Raw genomic sequence first — 19,930 nt, forward strand, 5'->3', positions numbered from 1 at the left:
TGCCTCTGTACCGTGTTCTGTTTGACGCTTATATTTGAATACACCTTCACTGCCAGGGTTTCCAAGAAGGGACAACAGTTTTATTGCCGCAAGACTATAATGTTATGATATTTTAGGTAGTGTTATTTTGGAGACATAGCTGAAAGTATGCTTGCTGTTATAGTTTACAAGTTATTCCTATTTGTCCGCCGTGTTTATAACATCAGTTTATTTGCGCACTATTGTATTGAGGGTTTAATTCTATTTATAAAGTAGGTTTTTTGTTTGATGAATATTTGTGTTTATATTATAACGATTATTGTTTTTAAATTTTCGATTAAGGTTTTGGATTTGGATAAAAATGATAATTTTTCAGGTAACGTTACCAACACTCTATCGTCAGGACCGTTTTCGCCTTCGAATATTTTACCAAAAGAGATGTCTCAGGAAACTAAACGAAAAATTAAGTCACCTACTCACGAAAGGGTGCTCACCGTCAAGTCGGAACCCCCGTGGGAGTTCGATTCGCTTCATTCCATAGAAAAGAAGTCTGATATTGACTATCACATAGACATGGATGCCCAGACAATTGTAAAACTTTGCAAGTAAGTAGAAAACGTTTATGAAATATTACTCTTTGTCTCTTATTAATCTCATTAGTGCTTGTAAGTCATCTTTTCTACAATGCTGGTTTTTTGGTTGTTTTATCCCACTCGGAAGTGTTTTGTGCTCAATCAATTTATGACTTTATTTTTTTTATTTCAATAAAAAATGAAGACGTTAAATAAGCTATCGACTTTTTCTAGTACGAAAACTTTTTTAATAAACGTCCTATAATCTCTTGAACGCTGTATTAACATCGCATACTACTGTCATTTGTTTCTTTGTTCTTAATTTATTGCTTTGTTTTATCAAAATCTTATATCTTTGACTCCTCATTCATAAAAATTTCATAGCAAAGTTATTCAAATCTGTTCTATTGAATTAGATTCTTCCCTTTATCGTTATCTAAATAATCACGTCAATTAATACCCCAATTTATTGTTTTTGATACAAATTATTGTCTAAATGACAATTACTCAAATAGAATGTAAGTAATAGTGACCATAATTTCTATAAATACCTGTTTAAGCCAAAGCAGGTAAAGGACTTAATAATAGAAAGTTAACAGTTAGGTAAATGTTGAGATTAAAAATGTAAAACTCTCGTCTGTCACTTATTTTATCTACAGTACATTCAACCAACTTACATCTCTAAACGATTAATGGAATTGTTTAGAATATTTTTGCCTGTATTATCAGTTAGAGTTAATTTGTGTAATAAAATGAGGATCAAAAATTCAAATACAATTTTAAATATTATTGTTTATTTGGCTAATAATGAATGTATAAATATAATGGTTATCCTGCTGTACAATTATTTTGTAAATAACATTATAATAGTGTACTTACTGATTATTTAAATTTATAAATCATCATCATCGTCACTAAATTCACTACCGCTATCATTATGTAAATCTATAATCACTGGATTCATTTCGCTAATTTTATTTTCCCGGATCCACCACTCTTCTATTAATTTTTCACATTTATTTACAGTCTCACAGTAAGGTGCATTATCTAAAACTATAACTGATGGTTCACTCAGACTAGGTAACAGTTTCTCCTCAAGCCATTTAACAAACACATTTGCATTCATGTTTTCATGGTTTTCAGCAGATTTTGATTTTGAAGGAAAAATCAAATCTTCGTTTTCTATAAAGCCTTCTTTCCCTCTTGCATGAAGAATGATGTGTCTTTTGCCTTCGCTATCAGTGTGTTTTATTGATTTTATGCTGTCGTCTTGCCAAATTCTTTTAATTGCACCCTTTGCAAATATCCATGACTCATCTAAGTATAGGAATGTTGCATTTTCAGATTTAAGTCTAGTATATTCTCTCAAAAATGTAATTCTTTTGTGAACCACACTACTCCTTTTGCATAAAAGTAAGCAATTATTTTCTTTTTTGGATTTAAATCCTAAATCTCCTAAATCAATTATTTTATTTTTACTACAAGTATTTTAATTTGAAAATAAAAAGTTAAATATATTTAACCACCTCTATTTAAATTGACAAAATGTTCTGGTTTACTTCGAGGTATTTTTTAACAAAAATTAAAAGTGATATTTTAGTACTTTGTATATCTACTTTGAATATAAATTATCCTTAGCATGGTAGTATTTGTTTCAGAAAAAAATTATTAAATAAGTAGGTGAAAGAAATTTACGTTAATAACATTATGCAAGAATACTATTTATTAAAAAAAATGTAACAAAATATTCAGAACTATGAACAACGGGTTAATGGCATGTGTTATAAGTGCTGAATAATTTATTTTAGAAAATCTCCGTCACTGTTTTATGATTTTATATTGGGTTTTATCTCACTTAAAATTTGTGCACTATAGTTAAAACTTAAACTATTTAAAAAATTCTTGTTCTTTTTTCGTTTTCTCCTCTCTGAATTCTAGGTTCTTGTTTTTTAAACAATCCCTAAACTTTTTGTCGGCTTGGCTAGATTTTTCGTTGCCTTCTCACCCTCTTCGATTACTCGATTTGAACTTGCACATGATAGCACAGTTTTATGACAGAAAATTACAACGGTTTTAATGGGTAAATATTTTCATTAAAGGAATTTGCCGAAAATGGCTTGTATTTTTTTGGACTTAACTGAAAAATCGAGGAAAATGTCAAGGCTTTTCGCCTTGTCTATGGCCCGGCTGTCCTCGGTCGCTTTAAAAGGACATCTTTTGGGGTAGACTTAATGGTTCTAGGTTTGTCCATATCATAGCCGTGTATGTTTTCCACGCAAACTATCAGAATAGCGAAACAAATAGCATTTGGTGACTGCCCATAAACTTACATCTGTCAAACTGCTAGAACTTTTAACAAACATATAGCAGAACATAATGGGGCTTTCAATAATATAAAAACAGATTCTACATACGCACTTCACCTTCTAGATCATAATCATTCTTTTAATGACTAATTTCAAATTCTGCACATCCAAAATAAAGGCCTTACTTCTTCTTCTTCGCGTGCCATATCAGAATATGATTATTAAAAAATTGTTCGACGAGAAAAAATTCTCCTAGAAGCAATCCATAAAATGAATTTCCATCAAGTAACGTTGTTAAAAAAAAACTGTCACCTGATCACGAGATGCGCACAAATAAGGGTCTATTCTATTACCATGATATGCAGTATCTATTTTCAATATATTTTCTTCTAGGGGCGAAGTAATCAATGGTAACATCAACAATTCCATTATATCGGATACAGCTCCTCCTCCAACTCCGCCAGATCCGCCTGCAGTGAAGTTGAACCATCAGCAGCTGTTACCTCCCACTCCGTCAGTATACCTTGACAACAAGAAGCACGCATTCAGCCCGCAGTTGCAAGAATTCTGCTTAAAACACCCCATTGCTGTGATAAGAGGATTAGCTTCGGCGCTAAAACTAGATTTAGGCTTATTTTCGACGAAAACTTTGGTTGAGGCTAATCCTGATCACAGCGTGGAGGTTAGAACGCAGATTCAGCAGCCGTCTGATGAAAACTGGGACCCACAAACTGGAAGGAAAGTCTGGGCGTGTATTTCTCACAGATCCCATACAACTATAGCCAGATATGCGCAGTACCAGGCTTCTAGCTTTAAAGAAAGTTTAAGGGTATGTATCAAAGTTTTGTATTTATTTTAACGTACGATATTTCGCCATTGTTAGTACAGATTTGCGTATAATTATTGTTGCACATCTAAATTGCACCAGATGGAAGTGCTAGGTGCTACTAATTCGGATTTGAAAATTTTTAAATGGTACTTAGCATGCATTTTATCTTTGTATGATTAGAATGTCACCACAGTGTGAGAAACAGCTGACTTTGGACGTATAGGACATTTTGTTGTTGAAGAACATTAAGTGTAGCGGTTTAATGTTTGATGACAGTCAAACCTGTCAACCAGAGTTTGTGTGGACTGAACCCTGTGTAGTATATTCATCAAAATTTCTATGTCGATACACAGCTTGTTAATTTTATTATGTTCCAGTATGATTTTTTGAGATACCTAGTAATGATTGCTGTAAATTGCCTGTATAAATTTAAAATATTCTTTCAGGATGAGCGTGAAAAAGCTGCTAGTGGATTATCAGACTCTGATTCAAAAGATTCAACACCATGCGGTGCTAAAAGAAGAAAAGTTCTACCTACCACACCTCCGTGTCCAGCACTGAAGAACTGTAAGGAACAGAAGACTCTAAAGTATGTTTGATTTCCGAGAAATATTCTTAAAATATTTAATAATACTGTTTTCAGATTCGGGACAAACGTAGACCTATCAGATGAGCGCAAGTGGAGACCTCAACTACAAGAACTCATGAAACTACCCGCTTTTGCCAGAGTTGTATCTGCTGCCAACATGCTTTCACACGTTGGACATGTCATCCTTGGGATGAACACAGTACAGCTCTACATGAAGGTAAATTCTTTTGATATTTCTACTTCTATATTTTAGTTTTCTTGTCATTTCTATAAGAAGATTTTAACTTGTTTATCGTCTGTTCATTTTAGATTTGGATTCACATAGAATATTTCTTATATTTTGATCTTTCTAATTGCCTCCATTGATTTGTCTTTTGCATGTTTTGTTCTGCTACATTTCTAATGTTTCTTCTAAAATTGTTGAGCTACGTGAGTGTTTATTTTGTTTTATTTCAGGTTCCAGGTAGCAGAACGCCAGGTCATCAAGAAAATAACAATTTCTGTTCAATTAACATAAATATTGGACCAGGAGACTGCGAATGGTTCGCAGTACCAGACGCCTACTGGGGTTCCGTCTTTGCTCTATGCGAAAAGAACCAAATCAACTACTTGCATGGTTCATGGTGGCCAATTTTAGAAGACTTGTACCACGCTAATATTCCTGTGTACCGTTTTCTCCAGAGGCCCGGTGATCTTGTCTGGGTAAACGCTGGATGTGTACACTGGGTACAAGCTGTTGGTTGGTGTAATAATATTGCTTGGAATGTGGGACCATTAACTGCGAGGCAATATCAGCTTGCAATTGAGAGGTACGAATGGAACAAACTGCAGAGCTTCAAATCTATTGTGCCTATGCTACATCTTTCCTGGAATTTGGCCAGAAACATTAAAGTTTCAGACAAGAAACTTTTTGAATTAATCAAGTAAGTTTATCGCATTACATTTGTCAAAAGTTAACGATTTACAAACTTTGTCTAAGAAATAAGTGTTCTATTATAATTTGTATCTAAAACTCAAAAACCGGATTTAATTTTAAAATTGAACGGACAATAACGATCGTGAAATTGTAACGTAATATTTTGCCTACCACATAGGGTATAATTATGGGGTTTGAAAGGTAAGGGCAGAAACTACTGGGGGTGGAGATAGGGCAAGCAAAATATACGATACTTATGCGAACGGCACTCAGGGTTTGCTTGGAGAACTGGTTTTGGGTCGTGGATAAGTGAATGGCAATGGGGTTGGATTGGGGCAACTATAAAAATGAAACAAAATTAATCTCCTGGAACAAATGGACAGAAAAAACAACAGGAAGGACCTCTAGCAATTTAAAATGGACGCCGAGCCGTTTCGAGGTGCCAAATTATAACGATTACAACAACTAGTTTACAACAACTATTGAAATAATAATTAGAAATACAAAAATGGTTAGGAGACTTTTCTGAAATAAAAAGACAAAATGGTTCAGAGAAATAAATCAAACATTTATTGTTGTGTCACCACAAACAGTTACAAAAATACAGATGGCACAAAAAATACTTTAATAGTTACAGAGATTTATACCAAAATAACAAAGAAAACATACATGTCTTTATCCTTTTACAAACTCGGGAGATGCTACAAAAACTTACAAATGTTACTAGGCTATAATCTGTGGCAAATAAAAAATTATTACAAGTAAAGAATTATCTTTTTAAATAAAACTATCCTAAAGAGGTTAAGCTTTTTTAAAAAACACAACAAACCAATGTCAAAAATGATAAAACTAACTGTCATCATAAGATCTACAATATTATTTATCAAAATTAAAATTGTTATGAAAGCAATTATTATTAAAAAAAAATGTCTTGTCGTTACTGCAAAATTAAAACAAAAAGTTACCTGGATTTCACTAAAAAAACACTAAAGTTTCTGAGAGTTGAAACTGGATTGGAAATCTCTGAACACGAACAAATTCATCTCCAAACTGCCAAAAAGCCTGGGATGACAACTAGGGAGAAACAAAACGAGGATGGAAATAACGATTCTTCCAAACGTCACTTAAACTGCAACTATTGACTGCTCAATACTACACATTTAACTGCTTCTGTCACTTTATACTATATTTCCATGACAAAAAAAGGAAAACGGAAAGATTACGATTTTGAAAATAAATTCGGACTCCAATAAAACTAAACACGCCATTAACAGCGGCCGGCCTTACCGAGAGTGAGCAATTATTTTTCCGGCAAAAACTTCTCAGCGATCTCAATGAATGTTTATTTGAAACGCAGAATATTTAGCGATTTCGATCAAAGAAAAATATAAAAGAATTTGCGTCCGTGATATAAACAAACTTTTAAAATGGTTTACATTAACTTCGGCGACGTAAAAAGAACGAAATACTATTTGGGTTTTAACTCGTACGATAGGACCACTGAAACATGGAAAATATTCTTCGTTATTTTAATACATATACGAGGGGATTTCAAAATATATATCAAGGAAAATGCAAATGGTACTTACTGAATGAAAAAAAAAAAATTAAACAAAATATCTATGTGCAAATGCTGTTCTCAAATTATCCAAACAGTCCCCTGTTAAAATTTGAAAACTACGCTGAGTCAAATTTTGTTTTGATGCGGGACATTTAGAACGTGAAATGAAATGCAATCGGTGTGAAGTTTGTTCTATCGTGGAACTATATTTTGTTTAGTGCTACTGTTGCAATGAACCTCGCATCTCAGCCGTTAGTCAAAACAGTCCCCTGGTAAGCTTTTTTTATTAGTTTTAATAATGACAATTTGTTTTAAATAATAAATCCTTTTGTTTTATTAAGTATTCATGTAAACATATCAGCTCGCTGATCACAAGTCTCCTTCTGTTTCATAGACAGGGGACTGGACTTATTTTTACATGAATACTTAATAATATAAAACCATTTAAGCATATCAGATTAAAGAAACAACTGTGGATACATACTAGTTAATCAATTATTTCAAATAAACTTTCGTTATTAAAACTCTGAAAATAGTCAAAAAAGCTTACCAGGGGACTGTTTTTACTAACGGTTGAGACGCGGTATTCACTAGCAAATACAAAGTAGTACGAAACAAAATAGCAGTTGTTCAATTAGTTCCACAACAGATTTCTGTTGTTTCAGAAGTACAATGTTTTAATATTAATTACTTCAAAAGTTCCAATGTTTTTAAGTATTATGTCAACCTAAAACATCAGTTGTAATAATTATATTTTATATTTTATTATGACTGACTTTACTGTCCTAAAATTTAACTCTTAAAAATACTGTCAAATTAAATTTAACACAAATAATTGTCCATAACTCAAAAACCAAGATGAAAATATGGATTTTTTAAAGAATTTATTTAATTTACGATTGCCCTTCATTTTATGTTTTGTATAGAAAATTTCCAAACACAATTTACCAATAATATACAAACAACTTTGTGTTGTTTTCAGGAATTGTCTGTTAAGGACACTTGTCAAGTGTTGTAGAACATTGGAATTCGTTAAAAACAGGGGAGTAGAAGTTAAATTTCACGGGAGAGGAAAGAATGAAGCGTCGCACTATTGTGGCCAGTGTGAGGTAAGCTTTTATTGGAAATACATTATATTTGTATTATTATTTATGAGTTAATATATTTATATTATTGTCTTTTTATTTGTTTAGGTGGAAGTTTTCAATATTCTCTTCATAAGAGAGCAAGAAAAGCGGCATGTGGTTCATTGCATGGACTGTGCTAGGAAACAGTCGCCGAATTTAGAAGGGTTTGTCTGTCTGGAAGAGTACAAGTCGCAGGAACTCTGTGAAGTTTACAACAACTTCGTTCTACATTCTAACACGAATTCAGCTCACGAACAGTTTCGAATAACCTAGTTAAATTTAGATGACCATCGAGGTCAGCTACCACTGCCACATGTAACTGATGTACAAGTTTAATATTAATACTTGCTTGTTATATAGCGTATGACTTGTAAAGAAACGTGATACTTTGTAATAATAACTATTTTGCATATTTTTAATGTACATAAGTTTGTCTTATATAAGGTGAGTTAACGGTGCTGAAGTAGCTTCATGTTTACTGATGAAATTTCGTCAGATCATGCTGTATCTCAAATACTGTGATAAATATGTAGATTATTGCACACATTAATCTCACCCACCCCTGACAAGAACAACAATTTTTTAATTGTCTTTAAAAGCTGAAGCTTTCTTACAAACTTTATGTTGTGAGACAACGTTTTGCACTATATCTTGTCCTGCACTATACGAAAATGTCAATAGTTCTTTATTATATGCAAATATACATATTTTTATGACCTTAAGATACACATTAATAACATCATTTGAGATACAAGGTAACTTAACGAAATTTTACCTTTAGACTTGAACTTACTGCATCGTTGACTAATTCTGTAAGATTCATCGATAGTCTAAGGATTAGCACAGATAATTGACATTTTAGATGGAATAAGATGCTATAGTCCGTGTTGGAAAATATTAGGATTCGCGAAAATGCATTACTGTTCTACAAGGTGAGTCAAACGAAGATACCTTATTTCTGTAACTCATAAGAAAGTATTTTTCACAACAATATGACGGATTGACACCAATTATATAGTATAGCTTGTTCGGTTGAAAATTGTTATGGATCTCAATTATATTAACTTACAGCAACAGTCAAAACAACACAATTCAATTATTGCTTATAACTCAAAACAACAATTGCATAAACAAGAAATTCTATACTGCGTTAAAATCAGTGTCATCGTATATTGCAAGCGGGTTTACCATATTTCGTCCATTCTGTGAATTATCATAAATAAATCCTCATTTTGTATTCCACAGCAGTTAACAGCGATAATCCTCAACAAGTACCTGTCTAGTACTTTCATTTGCTTATGTTTCTCAGCGGTCATCAAACAATGTAATTCATTTTTCTCATTTCTGTATCTTTTTGTACCGTGCCACTTCACTGCCACGTACCGTTTGTTCCTCATACTTTTTATATTTCTTATAAATTATAAATCTGGTTAACCGTTCTTCCATCAGAATACATCCAGGTTCCCTTATGTGTTTCTTTTCGTTCTAACTGGATGCCACCATATTTTTTCTGATTAGCCTTTGGTCATTATCATTTGTCACTTCATGCTTGCTATGTATTCCAGCTACTACGTTATCATCATCATTGGTGCCACACCCTATAAAAGAGCCTCCACCTTCCCAAGTCTATTACGCCAGTCAGTTCTATCCATTGCCAACTGTTGCCAGTTTGCTGCGCCTATTTTTTTACCATCCTCATCTACACCATCCCTCCATCTGAGTTTTGGCCTACCCCTACTTCTACTTCCCACAGGTTGTGACATAAGTATTCTTCTAGGAGGGTTGTTCTGCTGTGATCTTGCCAGATGTCCATCCCATCTTAGTCTTCCTGTTTTTATAAGAGATACTACGTCTTTACCACCAAATATATGTTTATATCTGTGATATATCTCGTAGTTGTACCTCCTTCTACAAACACCATTTTCACAGATGCCACCGAATATTCTTCTCAGGATCCTTCGTTCAAATATAAGCAGGAGGTTTTCATTTGCCTTGGAAATGGTCCATGTCTCCGTTCCATATGTCAACACTGGTTGTATAAGGGTTTTGTATATGGTTATTTTTGTTTTTTGGCTTAAGTTTCTGCTTCTCATATGTCTACTCAGTCCAAAATAGCATTTGTTTGTTAGGATTATTCTGACTGGATTAATTTTTTAAGAACGTATAAGTCGAAATAATTTGTATATATAGTTGAGTTAAAAAATTCAAAAACTTTAAATAATTTTCTAAAATACTGATATGACTCAAAATAATACTGGAAATCATTTTCAACATAACCTCAACTTCTTTACAAGACTGTCACAACTCAAAATAATACATTATTCTTCACAGAAAGTTTACCTTTCCATAATACACCCGCTTCATTGTTTTTGACAGAAGTTAACTTTAACATGAGTCTAAATCCTTGAGACATTTTTACAATCTGAAATAATTCAGACTGAATTTATTTTTCTAAGAACGCCATAAGTCAAAATAATTTGTGAATAGTTGAGTTACAAAATTTAAATTACATCTAATAATTTTCTAAAATACTGATATAACTCAAAATAATACTGCAAATCATTTTCATCATAACCTCAACTTCTTTACAAGGCTGTCACAACTCAAAATAATACATTATTCTTCACAGAAAGTATTTTATTATCTTATTGTGTCTTTGAGAAATATGACGTATCTCATAACATGGTAATATTGTGCAAAATATCGAACCAACTTGTCGAATAACAATGACACTTCTACCAAGGATAAATGCAGTTAAACAGTGCATAGAGGGCACTATGCAGTTTTTTGTTGTTGATTTACTTGAGATTCATAGGTTTTCGTAAACCTGTCAGCTCTACAAGCCTACAGGCTGAATAGTTTAAACGGCTCAACCACACACGGTGCCTTATAGTGTAATAAAGGAGGTTATGTTCTTAATGTTTACAATGTAAAGGGTCAAATATAAAGTATTAGTGTTCTGTAACGTGCAAATTGATATTGGAGAATATTAAAGTAATACTTATATATCGATGTCATCTTATTTAAGTTCTTCTTACGTTTACCTGTAGTCATGTAGAGCTGTCGAATTTGTTACACGGGAGAGAAAAATATAGCAGTAGCGATAAAACAGGGATATAAATAATTTTTTACTGTAAGTAATAGAAAAAAGTACAAAAAGGAAATATAGCACTATTATAAATCAGTTCTTAGTGTTCACAGAAGCATCTATCTTTCATAAAACTTTAATTGGTAAGATTATTTCAGTCTTATTAAGATATTTAATGTAAGTCAATGTAGGAAAACTATATTTGTCAGAGTGAAAAATGTATGTATATATCAAACCATATTTATATAACCTGATTTTGTAAGGTACCTTTCGTTTTTTAATATTGAAATGGCTCACCGTGTACATAGAATATTACCGATCTGACTTTCGATTCATCTCTAGATAAAAGTGTTTTCTAACTTATCTAAAATAGTATCTTTATCATCTTTGCTTTTGTTGAAAGGATATTTAACTATGAACGTATGTGTCATCATCACTATAAATCAGTTACACGTTTATTCTTTATACTTGAAGGGGAGAAATCTTCAACAAATTGTCATTTTAGACAATGGGCGCAGGCGCCGTGCTACGTGTTAGATTATGCGAAATTATAGCGGGCGATCAAATTATTTGAACTAATGTAAATTGGAACTTTTTGTTTAAGAAGAAATATATCAATATATTGCTTTGCATTTTATTACAATATGTTTTCATATTTAAAGTTAAAAAATGTGGATCTTCATATGAAAATACTTAAAATTGTGTTATATTGCTTTGTTGTAAGTTTTCAGCGTTTTTCTTTGTGCCATGAGTACAAATTCAATTGTTTAAGGATTTTCCTTTAGCGTCATATTTATCCTGACACTGTGACAACTCTGTGCGAAAATGTCAACGTCAAAATTGGATGACATGCAATGGACTACCTAAGCTCTGACGTCACAATGGGCGGGGTTTTTAAAAACCTTTCCAAACATTTCTAATTTGTGTGTATTTGTTGAAAGAATTTGTTGGTTTTTTTAATTGTTTGAAGAATAAAAAAATACTTTTGGTTATGAACATTCATTCTGTGCGATTGGTATTTGTTGTTCGTGAATTTGCGAGGTAACAATATCAAAGGATTAAGATATTTACTATGAATGTTCATATTTGAAAGTTATGTTATGGTTTGATTAAAACTTTTATTAATTTTTACTGTACTTCAAGGTATTTTGTTGTTTTTCTGATCAGGTTGTTTTAAAATTAATCAATAAATCATTCAATTTAATTACGATGTTAAAAAATATTTAAATTAATGTTTTAATCTTTAAGTGCTAGTGATTTTATCCCCTAAAAGACTAAATATATTCGTTTTCTCGTAGTTTAAATAGTTAATTAAGGTAGTTTTGTTGTCATTACTGAAAAATTCAGTAATACTGGATATCTTCAACACATGTTTACTAGCCATTATATGCCCAGATATAAAAAATAAACTCTAAAACTATTATAACATTCAAAAAACATTTTTTTTTAACACTCATTATGGCAATTTGATAGAAAGGTTTCCACATAACGTTATATTACCACTTAAACTACAAGAAAAAGAATATCTTTAGTATTTAACGGGATAAAATAACTGGCACCGAAAAAACAATAAAACATTAATTAATTTAATAGAAATATTTCCACAGAATGTTATATTACAGCTTAAACTACGAGGAAACGAATATCTTTAGTATTTAACAGGATAAAATCACTGGCAACGAAAAAAGAATAAAACAACTTAAATATTTTTCAACTTCGTAAATAAATTCAATGATTTATTGATTTATTTTGAAGTAACCCTGATAAAAACAACAAAATACCTTGAAATACAGTAAAAAAATAATTAAGTTTTAAGCATATAATAACATAACCTTAAAATATGAACATTCATAGTAAATATCTTAATATTTGATATTCTTACCTTACAAATTTACAAACAACAAATAATACCAATCGCACAGAATTAATGTTCATAACCAAAAGTCCTTATTTATTGTTCAAAGAATTGAAAAAACAAATATTTCTAGCTTCTTATGGGACAAACACACACAAATAAGAAATGTTTGAAAATCCCCACCCGGTGTACGGAATTACGTATTTCCACGTCAAGAGAAAACTTAATCAGCTATCACAACCTAATAAATATTAAAATCAAAATAAAAACATAAATATTAAACTGTATTAAACAAAAAGTTCACTTTTACCAAGTTTCTGAAATAATTTAATAATAGTTTTCTGTGACTACTCAATTATACAATAATTTATTTACAGCTATCAAATTAATTAATTATTCAATTATTATAATTATATTAAAGTAATTTTGCAAAATATTGATAGTAATATAGTCCAATTTGAAACTGAAACGAAGTTAATTATTTTAATTGTATCGGGTGTATTCTGAATAATTTTAAAGGCAGTGTTCAATAACTAGCTGCAGTGTATCTGCATAAAGCAACTAAATAGAAAAAATTGCGAGTCTCTCCTCTCATTAGTCACAATTTTGAAGACAAAAGGTTTCAATTTTGTTAAATGTTACTCCCCTCAATAGAGCTTTAATTAATCTCATATCTATTGAATATATTATGTAATGTAATTGATTCTTTTGACTTTGCTGCCTTTTTAAAGTATATTTGGCTTGATTATTGATTTTTTATATATAACACTTTTTACTAATTTTGTTTTTTATCATTTTATTCAAAAGAAAGGCATTCTATTTATACTTTGCATATTTTTTGGCATAATTAACGTTTTATTAAGAAAATAATTATTTCTTTTTACTTTTTGCTCTCGTCTCTGCTGGTCTCTTCATTCTTTTCTGTTATGATTAGATTAATAATACTGACAAGTTCCTTTTTTCTCCTATATATGTAATAGATTCACTTTGTGAAAGACATTTTGATGCAGAAGTTAAAAATTGTTGTTAATGCGAGTTATGTGAATAAACATTTTTGACTGGACACCATAACAGAACGATAAAGTTGACTGATTTTAGTGATGAAAAGTTGGATTTTTAAAAATATTTATTGTTTGATTATTTTATGACTCGTTTGTATTTATATGTAGGTAAATACCGATCGTGACCAATTTGAGGTCCTTTTGTAAAAGACTGTCTCATTAGTGTAAGTTTTGGCTGAAATACGTATTTCTAAAAGGAGATATAAGGATATATTTATGCATATATGCAACTAAAAATTGTGTTTATTTCATTATTTTCTTAGGCGATTTTGTTTCGCCTTATAATTATAATGTTCCGGATTTTTCATTGATTTTTTTTTCGAAATACAGCTTGGAAGCTTTCGAAATTAGATATAATTGAGTATTATGAAATTTGATTAATTTTTGATGTTATTTATTGTGACCGATTGTATATTTTGATTATATAATTAATTATTTACAATGATGTACAAATTACTTTATTTTATTCTTTTTAATAAAGTTATTAATTGTATTAAAGAACCGATTTTAAGTTTTCATTTCTTTACTTCTTTATTAGCAGTAAAAACTTGATTTTTGTTCGTTTGTTGACAAAAGGGGTTTCCTTTGCCCAAAGGTCGTCTTTAACCTGTCTTTAGGTCACCATGCTTGTGGTTTGTGGAATTAAATACCATACGATGGAAGGGAGAAGTGTTACCCCTCTCACTATTAACTTATTTATTTTTAACACGTAAGCAAAAAGCTCGGACAGATCGATTTTGAAAATAATCAGTATATTATAGCATAAATGTTTCGAACTTTACGCGATCCCTCTTCAGGTGACAGTCATACCTTTGATTTTTTAAATGATAAAGTACATTATGTGACACCTCATTTAAAAGCTTTTGAAATACTGATTTCAAAACCTATAATACTTTGGTTCGTAAATTTACAAAATTTAAATTATGCGAGTTTCAATATACCTATGTACCTCTAGATCTAGTCAAAGAACTTACTTACTGATGTTTTTTGGTTGCATAGCAACTAAATTGTTTTTTGACAGCTATCATAAATAAATAGTATTAATTGTTGTAATTTTGCAGGTTTTGTTGCTATTTTAAAAGAAATTTGTTTATTGTGAATTTTAAAAATGGTACAACCTCATAAATTACAAGAAAAATGCGAAATGATCACAATTTATGGTGAAGCTTGCCAGAATTACCGTGAGTCGGTAAGAATTTTTAATGAACGCTGTACTGACCGTCCAACAGACAGGCACTATTTTAAGTCAATTGTAAGCAAATTTTTTTAGACTGGTAGTGTTCAAAATAAGAAACGGACAAGAAGAAAACGTCTATCGGCAGATAAACAGATTTCTGTGTTAAGTGAGTTTGTCGCTAATCCGTCTTCTTCTTGATGTGCCTATCCGTTACGAATTTTGGCGATCATCATGGCAATCTTTATCTTATCTGCAGCAGCGCGGAAAAGCTGCACAGATGTTGTATTGAACCAGATTCTGAGGTTCTTTAACCAAGATGTTCTTCTTCTTCCTGGGCCTCGTTTTCCAATTATTTTGCCTTGCAGGATGGCTTGAAGGAGAGCATATCTGGATTCATTTCGCAATGTCCGAAGAACTGTAACTTTCGAGATTTGATGGTGGTCAGTACCTCTCGGTTCTTATTCATTCTTCTGAGGAGCTTCTCAATTGTGACTTGGTCAGACCACGGGATCTTAAGCATTCTCCGATATAGCCACATCTCAAATGCTTCCAGTTTTCTGCATATATCTTCGTTCAAGGTCCACGATTCAACACCATAAAAAAGGACAGAGAAGACGTAGCATCACAGTATTCTTACTTTTGTATCAAGAGAGAGGTTGTTGATCTAGCCTTTCCGATGCGTGCTCTAATCTCCTGGTTTTTTTTCCATTCTTCATTTATTATGGTGCCGAGGTAGTTGTAGTGCGTCACTCTTTCTACAGGGGATTGGTTGACGTAGAGTTGACCTTCTGTTATCCTTTTCTTGCTAATTATCATAAGCTTTGTCTTCTTAACGTTTATATTGAGTCAATGTTGTTAACTGTAATACGTGATTTTGTTCATAAGAACTTGTAGGTCTTATAAGTTGTTCGCAAATACTATGGTGTCATCTGCATATCTGATGTTGTTTAGTCGGTTACCATTTAGTACAATACCTTTTTCAGTTTCGTTCGTGCAAAGCTTCGATAAATATTCTTTCAGAGTACAGATTGAAGATTAGAGGAGATAAAATACAGCCTTGCCTCACTCCACACATGATTTTCACATAGTGTGTTCACCTTCAACTCTGATATTTGCTGTCTGATTCCAGTAAAGATTTCTAATTATTTTCAGATCTTGGTTGTTAATTCCTGTTTCTTTTAGTATTTGCATCATCTTGGCGTGCTGTACTCGATCAAACGCTTTCTCGTAATCAACCAGATATGCGTATATGTCTCTGCATCTCTGAAATAAGACTTGTACTGAGAACAAAGCCTCTCTAGTACCAACAGCATTTCTGAACCCGAACTGGTTGGGGGAAATTTTACTTTCACACAGCTTGTAGGTTCTATTATGAATTATCTTTAGGAGACGACTCATGAGGCCTATATTACGGTAATCTTCGCATTTTTTGGCTCCTGTTTTCTTTTGAAGTGCAATAAACTCAGATTGCATGTTGTTGAATACCTTTGCGATTATTACTATTGATTGGTTGTCCATTAGTTTGAGTAGTTCTGCTTGTATATTATGAGGGCCTGCCGCTTTGCCAATTATTTAACTGTGTTGTTGCGGAATAAACTTCCTGCTGTAATATTCTTGGTCCATCATTTACCTCTTCTTCAAGCTGTGTTATCTCTTTGGCCTTCAAATAGTTTTTCTAGATATTCTTTCCACGTTCTGATTTTACTCTGTTTGTCCAAGATGATGTTTCCGTCGGAATCAGTTATATTTCCTTTCTGCCTTCGTCTTAGTCCTCCTGTGAGTTCTTTAACATTCCTTCTACTAATCCGTCTACTTCTACTAAAACTGTTACGTTTGTGAAGTAGATCAGAAAACAATTTTAACGAATCTGAAGAGAAATAAATGTCATCATTGCGAAACCATGACAAATAATATTGCACAGAATCTTTAACACATTTGTTTTAGTGACGAAGCATTTCGTGACGTTTTTTTTTGAATGGTCACGGTCATCGTCAAAATGTTACATACTGGTCTGATGAAAATCCCAGATTATTTCGAGGTCACACGCAATTTCCACAAAAACTAAATGTTTGAGCAGATAACTATCCGCAAGATAATTATTTGCAAGAGTTCCCTCAAAACATCATATTTCAGTCACATTATCGTCATGAACAATGCTGTGTTTGGTAAGACCATGGAGAATGTACGCAAGCGCGTTGATATAAAACTGACTACTGAGTGGGCGGGTCGTTACGGAGCTGAAGCCCGAATTGCTAATCCCCTTTTTAAGAATGCTACTATCTTTGATGCACATTTGCTGTTAAGATGTATAGAGCGGAAACATGGTTAGATAAACCGATTTGTGTATGTCAAGCAATTTTGGATTTGACAAAAACAACTATATATGATTTTTAATATGGCTATTTAATCGTTATCGTCACATTTTGAACATCTTTTACATTAAAATAAGTTGAAGCTTCTGATTACTCTCCAATTTGTTTATTCAGTATTAGTTGTCACTTGCAGTTCGCTACGTATCTTGATAGATTAATTTAGTTGTAATAATTTAGACTGGAATAAATATTTTTTACCTCTATTTACAACAAAATCTCGCCTACTATCTAAAAAAGATTCTCAAACAATTGTTGCAAGTATTGAAATTCTTTCTCGAATAATTTAAATTTTGTGCGTTTTGCTACGTGCTAAAAATAAATAAGTTAATAGGGGGGTAACAGTTATTCCTGCGCATGGTAGATATTTTAAAAGTTACAGTGACTGCGGTAGTGCTATATTGCTTGGAATGACTAGTTTAATTGATTCTATACTATATACATCCCATGTCCGATTCAAATATAGCAAAATGAAAATCAGTTCTATGGGCAAACAATTTTTGGATAATGCATTATTTACCAGGCCTATAGGTGGTGGCGTGGAATTATTCCCTCAAGGGGTTTCATCTGTGACTGTCGTAGACATTGTATCCTACTCCAAGAAGAAATATTTCACAGCCTTTAAACTCAAAAACCAATCTTTACATCACTGTGAAAGCGTCATCCATCTTTGTTTGGCTTACGTTGTCGGAGGAGTTATGTTCTTGACTTAGTTGAATTTCTAGGTGTGTAAATATATATCTTCAGTCAAAATTCGCTCCAGAATGTTTTGGAAAACTTCTTCCCCACACTTCAGTCATTACTCAGAAAGACTTTTCGCAACTGTTTCTATGTTTTACTCCAGAATGTTTAAAATCACTAAATAATGCAACCAGCTTAAATTTCTTTATTGTATTTCTACACAGAGTTGCTAAACCTTCACTATTTCAAAACTATTATAGACATTATAAAAACATTATTTTTTAAGTACATATTCTCGAATTGTCAACTGTCACAAGTCAAATGGCTTCAAATCATGAATGTTTAATTTACTTTTTTATAGCCCCTTTGTATTAAGTTTTGATATCCTTCACATAATTGCTTGTATTCATGTACATTCCATAGCCAAATATTGAAAACCGTTGCATAAATTGTCTCCTTAACCTCCAAAAAAATTTAAAAAGTTAGGTTAACACGGACTACATTTAAGAAGGAAAGATCAACGCTCAATGTGCAAAAGCTTCCAGAAATATGTCATTAAAACGTCAGTAAAATTTCATAGATGGAGAATATATATAAACATTTCACTTTGTTTATTATTATTGCTAAATTTTCTTCATGTGCCTTACTATAATGATTGGATATTTTCGCACTGAAGACATCATCAGCAGTGTATCATATTTTTGTAAGGTAAATAAGTCCCCATTAATTTTTTTTTTACTAATAAACCTTGCTATGTTTTTATGTTTCATTTCTATTCTGGATTTTGCACTTGGGTGGTAACAAAACAACATTTTAGAAACGATCTTTGGAGTTAAGTTAATGAACTAATCGGCGATACACTTAAGTTAGGTAATTTAAAATATTATTTAGTTTTTTAGGGGGTGGACTGGCATTCTTGCAAGATTTTTCTAAAACTGCCAATTGTAATATAAAATACTTTTAGGGTTTTAGATTAGAAGCAGCAATCAAAATAAAGATCTATATTTGACATTAACTTCATTTTGTTTTTATTATTCATATAAAAAACTTTTTGTTTTATTTTTAAATATACACAAGTATTATTTTACTAACTAGCAAATTCTATATGAGAAAATATTAATTATTTACTCAATAACTGGGGATGAAATATTAAATTACTGAAACAGATAGATAGGGGTAAAGAACAAGTTTAATTTTCGCCGATTGGTTCATGAGAAATATTGCGTTTTGTAATCTAAGTTAAAAGCAATAATACTGCTCCTTCACATTTATATAAAATAAATTACAAAAATATTTTGTCTTTAAATACGTTTTTAATTGATACCTAGATGTTTGGTGTTGATTTTTTTATTGTTACTTTGTGATATTTTACAATAAATTTTGTAGTAGATCTCATTTATGACGAAATACAGATAGTGTTTCTGAATATATGTACTGGAAATTCTTGTTTACAATGAATCCCTACCTATTTTCTTTCTACAACCCGAATTTTTCCTATTTGTAACTTGTAAACCTAAAAATATTCAAGTGAAACAGAATTGATATAGAGTTGCCCTACATTCGTCTGTAAACACTTCAATTTCATTGTTTTATCAGAGTTATCCTTTATAAGAGTAGGGGGTGTGTCAGGTTTGTGTTAATTGGTGAGGGATGAGTTAAATAAAGGTGGGTGACTGGAGAAGGGATGGGCAGAGTGAGAGATAGTTCAGTGTTCTATAATAGATGGGCGAGTAATTGCGGGAATGGCTCTATACTGTGCGAGAAGGGTTGTTAATGGGAGGGAGTAATCAGGTACAGAGGTAGTAAGGTGGTAAATGGGG

General features: G+C 31.9%; 1 protein-coding gene across 3 annotated transcripts in view; it reads left to right on the forward strand.

Moving 5' to 3' along the window:
• The window catches only part of Utx (Utx histone demethylase), a 122,008-nt gene extending 102,491 nt beyond the window's left edge, over positions 1–19,517 (forward strand). For all 3 annotated transcript variants that reach the window (XM_072546681.1, XM_072546682.1, XM_072546683.1), the window contains 7 exons: positions 356–584; positions 3,251–3,686; positions 4,133–4,275; positions 4,330–4,492; positions 4,732–5,198; positions 7,735–7,861; positions 7,946–19,517. In XM_072546681.1, coding sequence (XP_072402782.1) covers positions 356–584; positions 3,251–3,686; positions 4,133–4,275; positions 4,330–4,492; positions 4,732–5,198; positions 7,735–7,861; positions 7,946–8,152 — 1,772 coding nt within the window. In that variant the 3' untranslated portion in view covers positions 8,153–19,517. The remainder of the gene's footprint in view (positions 1–355; positions 585–3,250; positions 3,687–4,132; positions 4,276–4,329; positions 4,493–4,731; positions 5,199–7,734; positions 7,862–7,945) is intronic.
• The last annotated feature ends 413 nt before the right edge of the window (positions 19,518–19,930 follow it).

Source organism: Diabrotica undecimpunctata, chromosome 10 (assembly GCF_040954645.1).
Source record: "Diabrotica undecimpunctata isolate CICGRU chromosome 10, icDiaUnde3, whole genome shotgun sequence".
Lineage (NCBI taxonomy): Eukaryota > Metazoa > Arthropoda > Insecta > Coleoptera > Chrysomelidae > Diabrotica > Diabrotica undecimpunctata.